Source organism: Serinus canaria (assembly GCF_022539315.1).
Source record: "Serinus canaria isolate serCan28SL12 chromosome 7 unlocalized genomic scaffold, serCan2020 HiC_scaffold_29, whole genome shotgun sequence".
Classification (NCBI taxonomy): Eukaryota; Metazoa; Chordata; class Aves; order Passeriformes; family Fringillidae; genus Serinus; species Serinus canaria.
The window spans coordinates 1,219,481-1,233,474 of NW_026108147.1; the positions used below are offsets into that span (position 1 = coordinate 1,219,481).

The 13,994-nt window shown below is 43.7% G+C and overlaps 1 protein-coding gene across 1 annotated transcript in view; it reads left to right on the forward strand.

Moving 5' to 3' along the window:
- The first annotated feature begins 4,775 nt into the window (after nucleotides 1–4,775).
- The window catches only part of CPS1 (carbamoyl-phosphate synthase 1), a 71,387-nt gene continuing 62,168 nt past the window's right edge, over nucleotides 4,776–13,994 (forward strand). The window contains exons 1-4 of the mRNA XM_009088363.4: nucleotides 4,776–4,898; nucleotides 9,102–9,211; nucleotides 13,069–13,213; nucleotides 13,788–13,877. Of these exons, the coding sequence (XP_009086611.3) occupies nucleotides 4,776–4,898; nucleotides 9,102–9,211; nucleotides 13,069–13,213; nucleotides 13,788–13,877 (468 nt within the window). The remainder of the gene's footprint in view (nucleotides 4,899–9,101; nucleotides 9,212–13,068; nucleotides 13,214–13,787; nucleotides 13,878–13,994) is intronic.

Here is a 13,994-nt window from a genome sequence, read left to right on the forward strand (position 1 = left end):
TTTGATTTCAGAAAGGCTTTTTAAAGCTTAGCCACTAGGGATTGAAAACATTTTTCCAGCTCATAATGTTGCTCAAAGCAAAGGGGCAGTGTCTTCACTACATTCTCAGCCTCATGGCTTCCTACCTTCCCCATGCACTTTTACAGGTATTTGGAGGGGGCATAAGGGAATGCAGAACACAATAGCATTTCCAGTGTGGTGAGCTCAAAAGCTGGCACCTGTCAAAACATATAGAGTTTATCATTCCTTATTTTGCTTGGATGATTTTTAGTTATTGCTTATTTGCCCTTTGGAGAAACCTGAAAGGGGTTCATTGGGACTTTTCCTGGGGGATGCAGGCAAATGAAAATATGAAATTTCATCTCAGTTCCCCACATGATCCTTTGCAAATTTGGAAAGACTATATGTTAGCTGACTGGCAGTATGGACAGAAATGTTGTTAGGGACCTTTACTAGAGAGGACTGTGGCTGATGGGTGCTGTCCCAACAAAAGGGACATCATAGCTTGAAACAGATTCATTTATGTCTTTAGCTGCATCTCTTGGGACCCATTTCCCTGGGAAAAAGGCAGAACTGGCAAGAGGAGGCAGTCTGAATTGCCCCAGCTGAAGCTCTGCTCATGCCTGATACTGGGCTAATGCTTAAGCGTAGGTCTCCATATTCCTTCCACAATATTCTGCCTTTATTTTACCCTCTGAGTTCTCAGCAGCCTTTCCTGCCTCTCCCACCCAGTTCCTGACTCTTGTGCCTGTAAAATTACAGTCCATCTGTTGCAGGAAGCTGATAATGAGAGGATGGTGGTAAACAGAAAACTGGAAGCATTCACAATGTGTCAGCACTGCTGTTCTACCTGCTGGATTGCACAGGTAAATAAATGTATTAGGGTCAGGGTCTGATAAAAAACCTGCATTGGACAGGGTAAAGTGATGTGGTAATGGTCAGGAGAGGAGGAGGGCTAGGGCAAAGCCAGAAATTTCCATGGATAAAGGCTTTAAGCTTCACAGGAATCAACAGAATAAAAAGTCTGAGTCTTTTTCAAAGCCTTTTCCAAAGTCATGGCTCGAGACCAATTTCTTCTGCTGTTGATGCTGGAAATCAGACCCAAGCTGCCCAAAATGAGCATCTAAACTCTTCAAAGCACACTCCTGAGTGTGCCACAGCTGCAGGGGATTGCTAGGGGCAGAAAGGAAGGAGAGGGAGAATTCAGCTCTCTCCAATGTTAATGTTAAATGTGATTGCAGGAGTGTGTGACTGGCTGACACCCTGGCTGGAAGAGGAAAGAGGTGATGCTTGGGTAAAGCATCCTTGGGGTCTGTGTCCCTGTAACATTTCCACTCACCCTTTTCACCAGCCAATACTTGCTTTCCACTCTACCAATATTCTGGATTTTTCAAGCCAGATTTCCTCCCTCAGGTTAGAAATGACAAACTGAAACTCTTCTTGACCATTTATGGCCTTTATAAATCAACTCCTCATTTTTGCTGTGATCTCCAGAGCACATATTGTTGCTGTGATCTCTGTGATCAGAGTTAGGAAAGGAAAACTTCCCAGCAGCACTTAGCTATTGTGGATTTCTGACAGGTTTTTTGTCACACCCATTGGACTGGATGTGGTAGTTTATGGTTGCTTTGGTTACAATGGGTTGTAGTGTGATGGAATCCAGAGGAAGCAGAAATAAATGAATTTATTTAGCTAGCTCATAAAGCTCCCTTGCTATTAGAGCAATGCTATCTGGATAGACCATGCTGGAGTTCTGAGGTTGAAGTCCTCAACACTTACCTGACAGCATCAATTACTTCTTCAAACCTTATTGCTCTCCAGCCCTAAAAACATTTTTAATCAGCTAAAATCATATCCCTTCTCAAATGGCATTACAGATCCATCTAGCAAGACTTTGCTGTGCTGTTTGAAGAGAGATCTGTATCCTCATGTGTGTTTCTGCCTAATGCTTGTATCTATTTGTGAGTTAAAGAAAACGCTTCAGTGCATAGCCCTGTGTGCAACATTCAGAGCTTTTATCTTTTCTCCCCAGGGTATCCACAGGAAAAAAAAAAAATAGGAGTGAGGAAAAGATTGAGACAAACAAATTTTGCAAATCCTTCCAACCTGGAGCACCAGGCATGAAGCAACAAGGAAAATGCTGAGTGATCACAGATGCTGTATATAAGGTGAGAGGCCAAGGCCACATGAAGTAACTCCTATGAAATGTTAACTCTCTGTCCCAGAACTGGGGACAGCTGCACTGTTCCAGGTCAAAATATCCATGAAAATGATTCAGTGATAGAATTTATTTTAGAAATTATATGTAACCGTGGAAAGGATGACAATCAAGTCAAAGAAAAAAGACAAAACTGCCCAATGAACACTGTGTGTGCCTGTGCAAATGCACATAAACAGTTATAGGCATAAATTAGCAGCTTGGGGACAATGTATATTTCAGCCTTCATCCTAGATAAAAGCCTATCTATTTATAATATAATCAACAGCAAGTCAAATTTGTTTTTCTTTGCTGCACCAAACACACTGGGCTATGATTACCTATCACATACTCAGCCATGACAGGGCTGCTGCAGAAGGAAGTGTAAGAGGAATCTTGAGCAAATGTAGCTAATCCTGCAGTGTAAGATCATGTTATTTTTAGACTCTGTAAAGAATGTGTAGCATGGGGGAGCCTGGATTTGTGTAAGCTTTTCCTAAAGCCAGTTTGGCCTTTTTAATGATCCACAGTAACAAGCCAGTGAAATATCTGAGCCTGTAGAATCACAGGGGGAAAAGGATGACTGCCAATCCTGGCCCCTGTTTGGAAAAATGTCTGTTTAGAAAATGTCAGGGAATGAGAAATATTGCTCCCTCCAAACATCTTCCAGTGAAAGGAGTTCCAGTCAAACACTGCAGAGCCCTTGTGGGTATCTGTGAGATTGCTGGCACCAGTCTCCCTTGGTGGCATCACCATGGGAATGAGCGTGGTGCCCATGGTGGCTCTGGGAGCAATCTGCACTTTGGGTTATCCTCACACCCTCCTGCATTGCTCTTCTGCCAGCTCGGGGCTTTTGCTGCCTAAGGGCTTTCTGAAATCGACCTGTTGGAGTCATGTCAGTCATTTCCAGGCACTGCAAGGGTTTTCTCTGTTTCTCCCAAGTCAGCTGATCTAAGGGAGCTGCTAATCCCAGCAGCAATGAAATTTGACCCGTTCTCAAGATGTTGATTCTTTTTCTCTTGCTGAAGATAAGAGCCTTATCTTTGTCAGGTTTGGGTGAAGCATGGGTTCTGTATCCCAGACAGAGGAGTGTACCCTGGGCTGTTCAAGCCTTAATAAAAAGTGTAATCTCCTTGAAAATAGATTTTCTCTAATGTGGGAGTAGTTATTGTCAAGCATTTTATAAACTTCCTTTATTAATAAAAATGCTGTCTTGATTTTTGCTTAAAGACAAAATTTAGAAGAGAAGGGATGTGCCAAGTTAGGCAATTCAGAATTAGCAAGAAATTTGCTGGTTTTTTTGGTTTTTTTTAGAAACCTCTTTCCCATGGCATTGATTTGAGATTTTCACTGATGTTGTTACATTATTTTTCCTTACAAAATGAAAAATCTTTATTAGCTTTTAAAACTATCATCTAGGATATTAATTGAAACTGTCACAGGGCCTGTTGACTGTGAACACTTTTGTATCCTGAATTCCTGTGGGATTTGCTACCATCCCTGGATACTTTGGTGGTTTCTTTCATTTTATGAAACTGTGAATAGGCCATGAGGGTCTGTTTCCAGAGCCAACTATTTACCTCACAGAACTGAATTGCTCCTAGCTGTCAGCCAGACTGAACTAATGTTTTTGAAGGAAAATGACACGGCATCTCAGCTTGATTCTGATGCTTTTTGACATTTCAATTAAAATATCAAAATGAAACTCTTCACTTATTGTGCTAACTGAAACTTGCTTTTAGGTTTGTTTTGGAAAGTTTGTTTGTTTAAAAAAAAAACAAAAAGAATGGATTTTTTTAATTTAAAAGAAGAAAAATAGTATCTCTCTAAAAAAATGTGTTCCGTAGTAGTGAAAATCACTACTTGCAGTACTTAAAAAATCAGATTTTGAGCCACTCAATTTAAAACATTTCTTTGTAATTCTTTGTTTGTTTGGACTCCCAAACAAAAAGTGCCATTCAATCAGAATTAGGAAGCTGTTTCGAGTTACAGGTGCTGTGTTTTCCATCCCTAACTATGAATGTGTCCATGTTTTCTTCAGACTGGTCCTTTGTCAGCCTGAATTTTGGAGTTTTGTTTCTCAGGCCCTCAGCAACATGAAGTTTGCATGTCCTGTTCAAAGCACCTTGGGTTTTTGATAAATTTACCTTGGCTCAGGGCTCAGCTTTGTGTGTTCTTCACCAAGAAACTCTTGTTTTCTACAAATGAGGGCTGCAAGGTTGGGACTTGGGAATAAGGTTTCAATTGTGCTGTTAGAAACAGATTCCATACTGGTTTTCTTATGGATTATTGCCTTCTGCAGGAACTAGTTAAGGTTTTGTAGGATTCTAGCAAGCCCCCCTCTGAGGAGGGGTGGGAGGAGGTGGGGCTGCACCTGGGAGTTTTAATGGCATAATAAATGGGAGGTGGAGGGCAGTGCTGTACAGTCCCTTCAGTGCTCCTGCTGTGCCTCTGTGCTCTTCCCCTGTGGTCTCCAGGAGTTTATTGTCAGCACCAAACCTTGAAGAAATCCACACAAGCAGATTTTTGTTTTCTCTTCTGCGCTTTAAACTTCAGTTAAGCGGCGGCAGCTCTCGGGATGACAGGAATTCTGACAGCTTGCAAAGTGGTGAAGGCTTTGAAAGGCAGATTGAAGTTTTGCAATGTGTCTGCTGATCACTGGAGTTTCTCAAGGACAGGTACCAGACTGTTGAGCATCAAGGTAACAGTGACTGAAGTGCTGTTGTTTAACAGATGTGTTTGGCATGCAGAGATAACTTGCTGCAGATAACGGGGCTTACCTGGAGACATGAACCAGAGGAAATGTGTCTGAACCCTAAGCAAGGGGCTTGCTTGGCTAAATGGGATTATTAGCTGAGCAAACACACTTTTTGTCTAGTCTGGAATGGAAGTTATGGGGTAAATTACACCAAAGATGTAAGTCCAAGGTTTCAGTTAATTATTATTTGGTGTTTTCTTTAGAGACTTCACCCTTCTATAGGACTGATTGCTAACAGAACAGAGTTTGTCCATATGAGAATGAATTGGCTGAATATTTAAAATCACGCATCCCTTGAGGTGTTATTAATCCTATTGAATCCATACAGAATCCATTTTCAAAGTGTTAGAAACTACAATGGCTCTGAGGCTAATTGGAGAGCTGGAGAGGTGGGTGAGGAAGCTGAAGATGAGTCACAAGGTACCCCACTCCTCATTCTGGAGATGAAGGGGATGGAAAATGGGGCCCATTCCCATATAGATGGGGGGAACTTAGTGAACTGCTGATGTGGGGGAGGAAAAGCTGTGCTCATTTCCATGGATCCTCAGTGACTCGGGCTAGGTACCTCAGCTGGCTTGGTTCACTCTTCTCCTTTGAGTTTTCTGAAGGACAAATATTTGTGGCATTCAAAATAGCCTTGAGAAGAGTTCAAGTTATAAGAACTGTGACTTTTCTACCATGATACCTGTGTTGCTTTTCTTTGTCTTTGTCTTGGATGATAAAGGAATTAATCCAGTGCTTCTCCCCAAAAAATATCCTAAGTGTATCCCAAGACACTCATCTGGACTCATTCTTTTTTCTTTCCCTGTCTTCTTCTCTCAATGTTGGCCAGGAACAAATGTGTTAGAGCAAAATCAGAAGATACAGATAGTTGTACACAGGGTTGGCAAAGAAAGTCTTGACTGTTAGCCATGCCCAGATAGATTTCCAGCCTGAGATGGCATAGCGCTCACAAAAAGAGTAAGAATCACTTTGATTTTTCTATTAAAGAGAAAATTACTCCTATTTTGCTGGCTATTTGGTCTTGGGAGAGTGAAATGTAGCTCAGTCCTGGCACCAGCTTTTTATTGTAGAAGGAATCTTGGAGCTCTTGGATTCTTCTCTGCTTCTGATGTGCCAGCTGTTCTGTAGCCAGCCAGATGTGAGCCAAGCAATGTGGCAGAGAAGCTGTGCTGTGTGGAATTGTACTGCAGGTCTTTGGAGGCTTTGCAGATCTTTATCATCCACTTTTTAGATGGGAAGGGCTGCTACAGCAGGGAACTCACTGGAACTAATTTCATCTGCTTTCTTACTTTCCTACTGGTTTAGGTTTCTTTTTCTTTTAACTTCTTAAGGGCTTTCTTTACTTGATGTGTGCAGTGCTTAGTGAAGTGGGACCTGAACTAGTTGACTCTGCAAGCTGCTTTGACAAAATACACAAAATCTGTCAATGTGACATCAGCATGACCCTTCCTGTTAGCCACCTTCATCCTCAAAGCTCCTGAAGAGCTCTGCAGCCCCTCTAGAGCACAGAGCCCTCTGCTGAAGGTGAAGCTATTGATGTGTAGGAAGAAGAAATCAGATTGCAAATGGCATTTCTTACATTGGGTGGGTGGGGTAGAAACAATTTAGTTGAGATTACAACAGAGATTTATCTGAGGCTATGTGGGGATGCTTTGGAGAAGGGTGAAGACAAAAGGACCTCATGGAAGCTCTGGGGGTTGTTTTATTTCTTACTTGTTCTTTTTTTTGAAAGTAAGTATTTCTCCCATCTGATCCCTGATTGAGCCAACAGGCTTTCTTTGTAGCTTGTAAATCACTTTTCACCTTAAAACAAAACTGCAAAAACAAGGTAGGCTGGCAGCTTAGGGACATGGCAACACCTCCACTGGAAAGGTAAGCAAGAATTATTGCTTTGAGAATGCTCAATGAACCAACCACTTAATTAAGAATAATAAATCAAGGAAGGGAGGGAAACACTTGAACATCTATCCCCTGCTGCAGCTGAACTTGCAGGCAGGTTATGGTTGCTCAGGGACATTTTTCTCCATTACTTGAACACTGTGTAGGGGCTCTACTGGTCTAATAAGGGCTTCTGTTCAACAGAAATGATTTCTGTGCTGTCTGGCTTAGAGGGGAGGTGGGCAGTGGTGGGAGGAAGGCCAGGCAGGTCCCTGCCAAGTTCTTTAGTGAGCATGAGGCTCTGAAGCTCACAGTGATTGCTCTGGAGTTTGTCCTCCAGCACTTGGATGAATCTTAAATTTTCTGGTCATTTCATTGGGAGAAACTGTGTTCAGCAGTGTTCCATGTGGGCAGAGCAGGTTGGGCTTTCACCAGAATTCCCAAAGGACAGAGGTCCTGTCCAAAGCCCAGAGGCACCCACACCCCCTCTGTGCTGTGCTCTGGGGGTCTGGCAGTTCTCTGCAGGGAGAGGCACAGGGAGATTTAGAATCCCACCAACCTGTCATTTTAACTTGGTCTAAACCTAGGGATTTAGCCACAAAACTTCTGTTTATAACAGGGGAGGGAGGAGATTTTGGTGTTGCTGTCTAAAGTGTCCAATGGTGTGGGAAGGTTCCAAAAGTTATGGCTAAATCTTTGGAGAATGACTGGGTGTTTGACATTAATGAGGAAAAAATGGCAAGGCTAAAAGTATCCCAGATGCACAGAATTCAATTACTTGGCAGCTCAGTTTGATTTTTAGTGTATTTTGTAGTACCTTAGTAATTGATCTGTGTGGTATTTGTAACTGCAGAGGGGCTCTAAATGAATGTTTGGCATGATGGTTACAAAATGTTCAATACTGAGAATGAAATTTCTCCTTGCTGTGATTGTTCATCTGATTTACAGCTAATGGAAAGTAGCTCTCCAGCTCCTTTCTGCAGCAAATTGATCTTGATTTTTCTTTTAAAAATCCCAGTAAGAGGAATAGTTCTGTAAAAGAAACCAATATGAAGCTAAATCATGGTGAGAGCTGCTTCCTGTGGACATGCTTGGCACATTTCCTGTGGCACAAACCACTGGGATTTTTGCACTGGTGATCACTCTGCCTGTGCCTGGGAGACAGCTGGGCTTGCCTTCCAGAGGTGGAGGTTTATCAGGGTCCTGAAAGTCATAGTCCAAATTCTTTCAGGCCAGGAATTCATGGGCAAATTTATTTACAGCTTTGCTTAAATAAATTTCTCTTCCTCTGCATGGCACCAGCGATCCTGCTGTCTGAGGGAATCTCCCAGCTCATTCTGTCCCTTCTGCTGTGCATGTAGTCATTATTTATTTATTGCAAGGTGGGGTTCTCTGGTGGTTTCCCATCCAGTGCCTGGATAGGATAAAAAAGGTTTAGTTTCCAAGTGGGGCCAAAGAGGGTGGTACATTTAGTCTGATATGTGCAAAATCCCAGTTGTGACAACAATTCTCTTAAGAACTTCTGTGAAACTCACTCTGTCCCACTGGCCTTGGCTGTAAAATCGTGATGAAGCCTGTAAGGGATCCCTCAGTCAGTGTGGGACTCAGTTCTGCTGAGCCCTCTCTGGAAAAGCCATGGTTTCCTCTAGGCTGCTTGTTTCTGGGACAATTTGTGCCTGTCCCTGAGGTGAGACCATGAGTGTCCATCTGATCCACGAGTTCTTCTGGTCTAGTGTCCTGCAGCAGAATACAAAGGTACTTGGAATTTTGCTGTCTGACACCAGTTCAATTACACACCCCCCTATTTTTAGTGGCATTGCTGTAGGGTTGCACCAGAAGTTAAGCACCTACCAAAGGTCAGAGCTGGATGAGAGCCAGCAGAGTCAGCAGCAGGCCTTGAGCAAACACTTGAGGAGCAAGTGATCCTTTCCCTGCAGGGTTATGATGTTGGTAAACTGCAAGATGTCAAATGTGGAATATATGAACTAAGCCATAGGGAAGGGTGATCCCACAGTTATAGCAGCACATGCTCTGCTTGCAGTGAGGTTTGCCAGCTCATTAGGATTACAATGTTTCCTAGGAGTTAGAAAGAAAAAAGGCATCAGACTGGTAAAAGAGGTAATGTCTTGGGAGTGGGAGAGGGGCAGGAATACTGACAGTGTATGAAATACTTACCTGCATGAAAGGCAGGTATCCTAGGTGCTACCTGTATAAACATCAAGCCTTTCCTCCTGTGTTTGAGCATCTTCATGTGCCTTGCTCTAGGTGCAGACAGCAAACTTGGTGCTGGAAGATGGGCTGAAGATGAAGGGCTATTCTTTTGGCTATCCATCCTCCACAGCAGGGGAAGTCGTGTTCAACACAGGAATCTCTGGGTAAGGCAACAGCAAATAGCATAAAAGCATCAGTCCTTCTCTGGAAGCTTGTTGAAGTGTGAAAGCTGCTTTTTCCAAGCTTGTAGGGTCCTGATCCAAGCAGGTAGTTTTCTGTATTTATTACAGTATTCTTTTATTTTATTCTGTTTATTTTTCTATACATCTATTTTCTTATACTACATTGTATTCCAGAGGTACAGAGAGAGAGAGAATGAATGAAGATCTCAGGCAAACCCCTTGTGCCAAAGCATTTGTGGTGATAAGCACCTTAAAGACTGAGCTAATGATGATGAGATACACAGGGTTCTGCTCCCTTCCTTTTGCTGGGTCAGAGCAGAGAAGCTGTCTGTTCTCCCTCCAGGGCCCAGATCAACTATGGAGGTTTGAAGCATCTGCATCCTTCTTGGTAATGGAACTTGGCTTCTGATTGCACAATTTTTAAAGCCCAGGATGGTCACCTTTGTGACCCATCTCTTCTGTAATTTGGTGGCTCACACCACAGGTAAGGATGCTTTTGCATTCTGTGCCTTTGCAGCTAAAGGGCAGGATCAGATTCATGCCTAACCTGGCAGGATTTTCTGTCTTCTTGAGTGGTAGAAACTTATGGCTGACTTAGATTGGCAGCCAGATGCTGCCAGTGCTTCTGTTGGACTGCTTGAGCAGAGGAATGGGGCTTTTGGTGAGGACAGGGATGTGTCCTTGGGGATATAAGACATCTCTGAAGTTGTTGATGCTTGAGCTTCTTCTGCAGTCATTCATAGCTGTCTTTGCTCATCTGCTTTGTGCTCCCCAAATTATGCTGTCCTTTGGAGATCTCAGTACTCACAGGCTGAGTTTTAAAATGATACCATTGGTGAGAATGTTAAATTGCTGCAGAGGGGAATCAGTTTGCAGAGTTTTGCGTTAGGAGACAATTATTTAAGCATTTTGACAGCACTAATTACTGGCTGTGTTAATATACCTGCCAACAAGGCACTGTTTAATATAGATCAGAATGATGGAGGGCACCAGAGTTCTCTTCTCATTGATAGATTATGGGCCATAAATCTTGGCACATCACAAAAGTCAAGGAGGACCTGAAGGATTAATTTCCTCTCCACATGTTACTGTGGCAGCAGAAGTTGTGTTTGCTCATTGTCTGATCATTTGGAGAGGATGCTGTGACAGAGATCTCTTCTGTGCTGGGCAGCATATGGGCATGGAAAAAACACTGAAAATGTAAGGAAATGTCTTCAGAGCCCCCTGTACAGAACATGACCTTGACTGATTCAGAGAAATGGAAGACAGGAGTTTGCAGCACTGTTGCAGAACATAAAGGTGGCAGATTTCCTTCCAGCCCAGGGGTTGCTGTCCATTGAGAGGAACCCTGTAACTGCACCTCCTGCTCCTGATCACAGAGCTCAGGATCTGGGTATCCAGAGGAACCCAGCTGTCCCTTCTCCCTGACACAGGCAGAGGCTGTGCCAGGGTGAAGGAGGTGCCCAGGCTGCTGGGGCACACAGCAGTTTGTCATGATAAGGAGCAAGAGGTGAGTGCAGGGGTGCTGTCAAGCCTCAGAGCTGCTTTCTGTGAGGTGGGTGTTTCTGGGTGCTGAGTGGGCTCTGTGTGAGGTGATTAATAGGTTGCTCTGCACCATGACTCCTCATCTGGACCCCCATGGTCTGATTCATGGTACAGAAATGGGAGGCAAAGCACTTTGTGCCTGCAGCTCTCAGGCCTGAAGTAGCTGGAGCTTGCTGAAATGTTGACAGTTACTCTGGAGTAGAAGGCCAAGAGCATTCTTTTAGGGGTGAAATGCTGAATTTTTGATAGAAAAGCAAGAGGATGAACTTTTCAGAAGCATTTGCTGAAAAAAATAAACCTACTTTTGCAGCATAGGAACAAAAAGAGGAGGTTTCCCATTAAGAAAGAAGATTTACAACCCATAAAATGTCCCATGTTTGAAATGGCTCCAGAAAGGTGTTTATCTCTAATAAATGTGTGTTTCCTATGATGTTTTAGTGAGACAATGGGCTGACAGGAGTTTACTGAAATCAGGCAGACCCCTGGGTAGGCACAGCAAGGATGAGACCTTGCAGCACGTTTGGAGCTGGTGTTTGCATCTGCCCCTCTCTGCTCCTGCTGAAAGGGCATTGTGTGAGCTCTGCCTGCACACCCCACCCAGACCACGGCTCTCTGTCCTTGTTTGCTGACCACAAATGACATGCAAAGGTCAATGACAGTAGCTTTGTCAGTAACAAGCAGTCTGTTGGAGGCATGACCAATTGCCTTGGGAGGAGAGAACAATGCCCAGCATGCCCGTGCCATGTGCCTGGTACCTGCTGCACTTCTGGGATCACACTGCACCTTTGTGTGCTTGGTAACCTGCAGCTGCACATATAGATTTGAACATCAGGAGAGCCTTACCTGAAAATATTTCCTGGCCATTGTTTATTCAACCTGTCATTTCTCAGAGCTGGCTGGTGTGCTGTGTTGTCTGTATCTGCCAGCAGCCAGTGCTGCTTTTGTGAAGAGTTTCCCAATGTTTGACAATTAATCTTCCTGCAGTATGGCTGGTGTTCCATAAAAATGTCTCTTGTGACTTGCTGATATCTGCTAGATGGCTGGAGTTGCCAATTAGGTGTTGTATAAACAATAATGACAATAATTTATTATATTTTTGTATAGGGCTGATTCATCCCAAAGTGTCTTTATGCATTTGGCTCAATATTTGTGGGGATAACTTCATCTGTTGCTAAATTGCAGCTGGTTTTGGGTTGAAAGACAATAATTGTTTAAGGGATATTTGCAACAATATTCTACAGAATAAGGGAGAAAGTGAGGGACTGTCTGTTAATTTGGAGCTGAAAAATAGGAGCAGATAGGCCACATTTACCCTGACCCCCTCTATGTGGCTGAAAGTGGGACTGGATCTGCTAGATCCAGAGATGATTCTTTGTGGAATCCTAAGTTTGAGGAATGTTCCAGTGTGCTTTTAGATCTGTCCTTGCTGAGAAGGGCATTCAGGGAGGTGCTTAACAAACCAGCAGGCTTCTGCCTGGGCTGATGACAGGAGATGCTCTGGGGCTGTGTGACCAGGGCTGCAATGCTGAATCCCAAAGCTTTGTCCTCACCTTGCCTTCTGCAGGGATTCCCAGCCCAGCTCCCAGGCACTTAGGAGGCTGGTCAGTGAAATGAGTGATGCTCTGGGGCTGGGAACATGGAGACTGCCTAGAAGAGATGCCAGGCCCTGCTGGGAGACACTACAGAGGTGGTACCATGGCAGGGATGGTGGGAGACAAGGACCCAGAGCAGTGACGAGGAATCCCAAGGAATTGTCTCTGTCCTCCCCACAAAAAGAGCAATTACAGCCCTGAGCATCCCAAGACAAGCTCCAGAGTGTGGAAGGGACAAAGTCTGGGCAAACAGCTCTGCTGTCTGCTGGCTTTTCAGTTGGAGCCTTCTGCTGCCATGAGAGGGGAAAGCTCTTACAGCTCACGTAGGGCAAAGCAGTGCCCAGGGAGAGGCCAGGCCAAACTGCTATCAGTGATACTCTGTGCAGGGCTGAGATCTCCCTGCACCTGTTTGTCATGTTAAATCAAAGGACTCTGAGTTTGTTGATAGCTTCTGTGCTTTTCTTAAAGCAAACATGGGAAGCCAAAGTCCTTCCTTGTTCTCCATGTCAAATGTTTAACCACAAATGGCAAAGTCAGGGCATACCCACAGATGTGTTTGCTTTTATTCTGAGAATACCTTCACATGAATTCCATTTCTGTCTTCTTGTCATGTGGGAGTTCAGCCCTGTCTTGTTTTCACTGGTTCTTTTGTGTTCCTTTTGACTCCAGACCAATGTACTTTTCTTCTGTTTCTTCACCTAGATACACTGAAGCCTTGACAGATCCCAGCTACAAGGGGCAGATTCTTACCCTGGCTAACCCCATCGTTGGGAATGCTGGAGTGCCTGACACAGCTGCTCTGGATGAAATGGGCCTCAGGAGATTTCTGGAGTCTGATGGCATCAAGGTAATAGTGAGGAGCAGTGCTGATCCAAGGGCTCTGCCCAGCACCTGAGTGTCTAAGAGTTTACTGGCTCCCTCATAGAAGAAATCAGTGATACTCAACCTTTCTTTTTCTTCTTTTGGATATTGTCCTGTGGAGGAATGGTGCTAAAAAATACTCCATCTTGATTTCTGTACCAAGCCATGTGCCTTCTGGAAGTATCTGTTCTGAGGTGAAATAACTGTTTTATACAGTAACTCCATTGAAAAATGGAGCTGACTTTTGAAATGAAAGGTTACTTAAAAGTTAAAAGTTTTCTTATTAAAAAAAAATCAAAATAAAACATTTTGTCTTGTCTTACATTTCCATTTTCTTTCTTTTGACAAGAAGTGTTGTGTCAGCTCAGTGCAATTTGCAGCTTTGGTTACCAAGGCACATTCTTCTATGGATTTCCTGGTCAAACTGCCCAGGTACAATCATGAGCTAGCCTGAAGGCTGTCCATGGTATGGTTTATGGGAATGAATAGTGCAAACTGAAGGTACAGGATAAGTACAAAGGTGATCCTACAGTGCAAAATGATGTTTGTTCTCTCTGCAGGTTTCAGCTTTACTGGTGCAGGATTACAGCAGTGAGTACAGCCACTGGCAGGCTACTAGGAGCCTGGGAGAGTGGCTGCAAGAAGAGCAGGTGAGCAATCTAGCTGTAACAGCACAAAGAGAACTGACCTGGATGGAAAGATGAGCTCTTAATTTTGTGCTTTTTAGAGCAGAAACTAGATTTGAGCATCTCAGCTATTTATGAGTG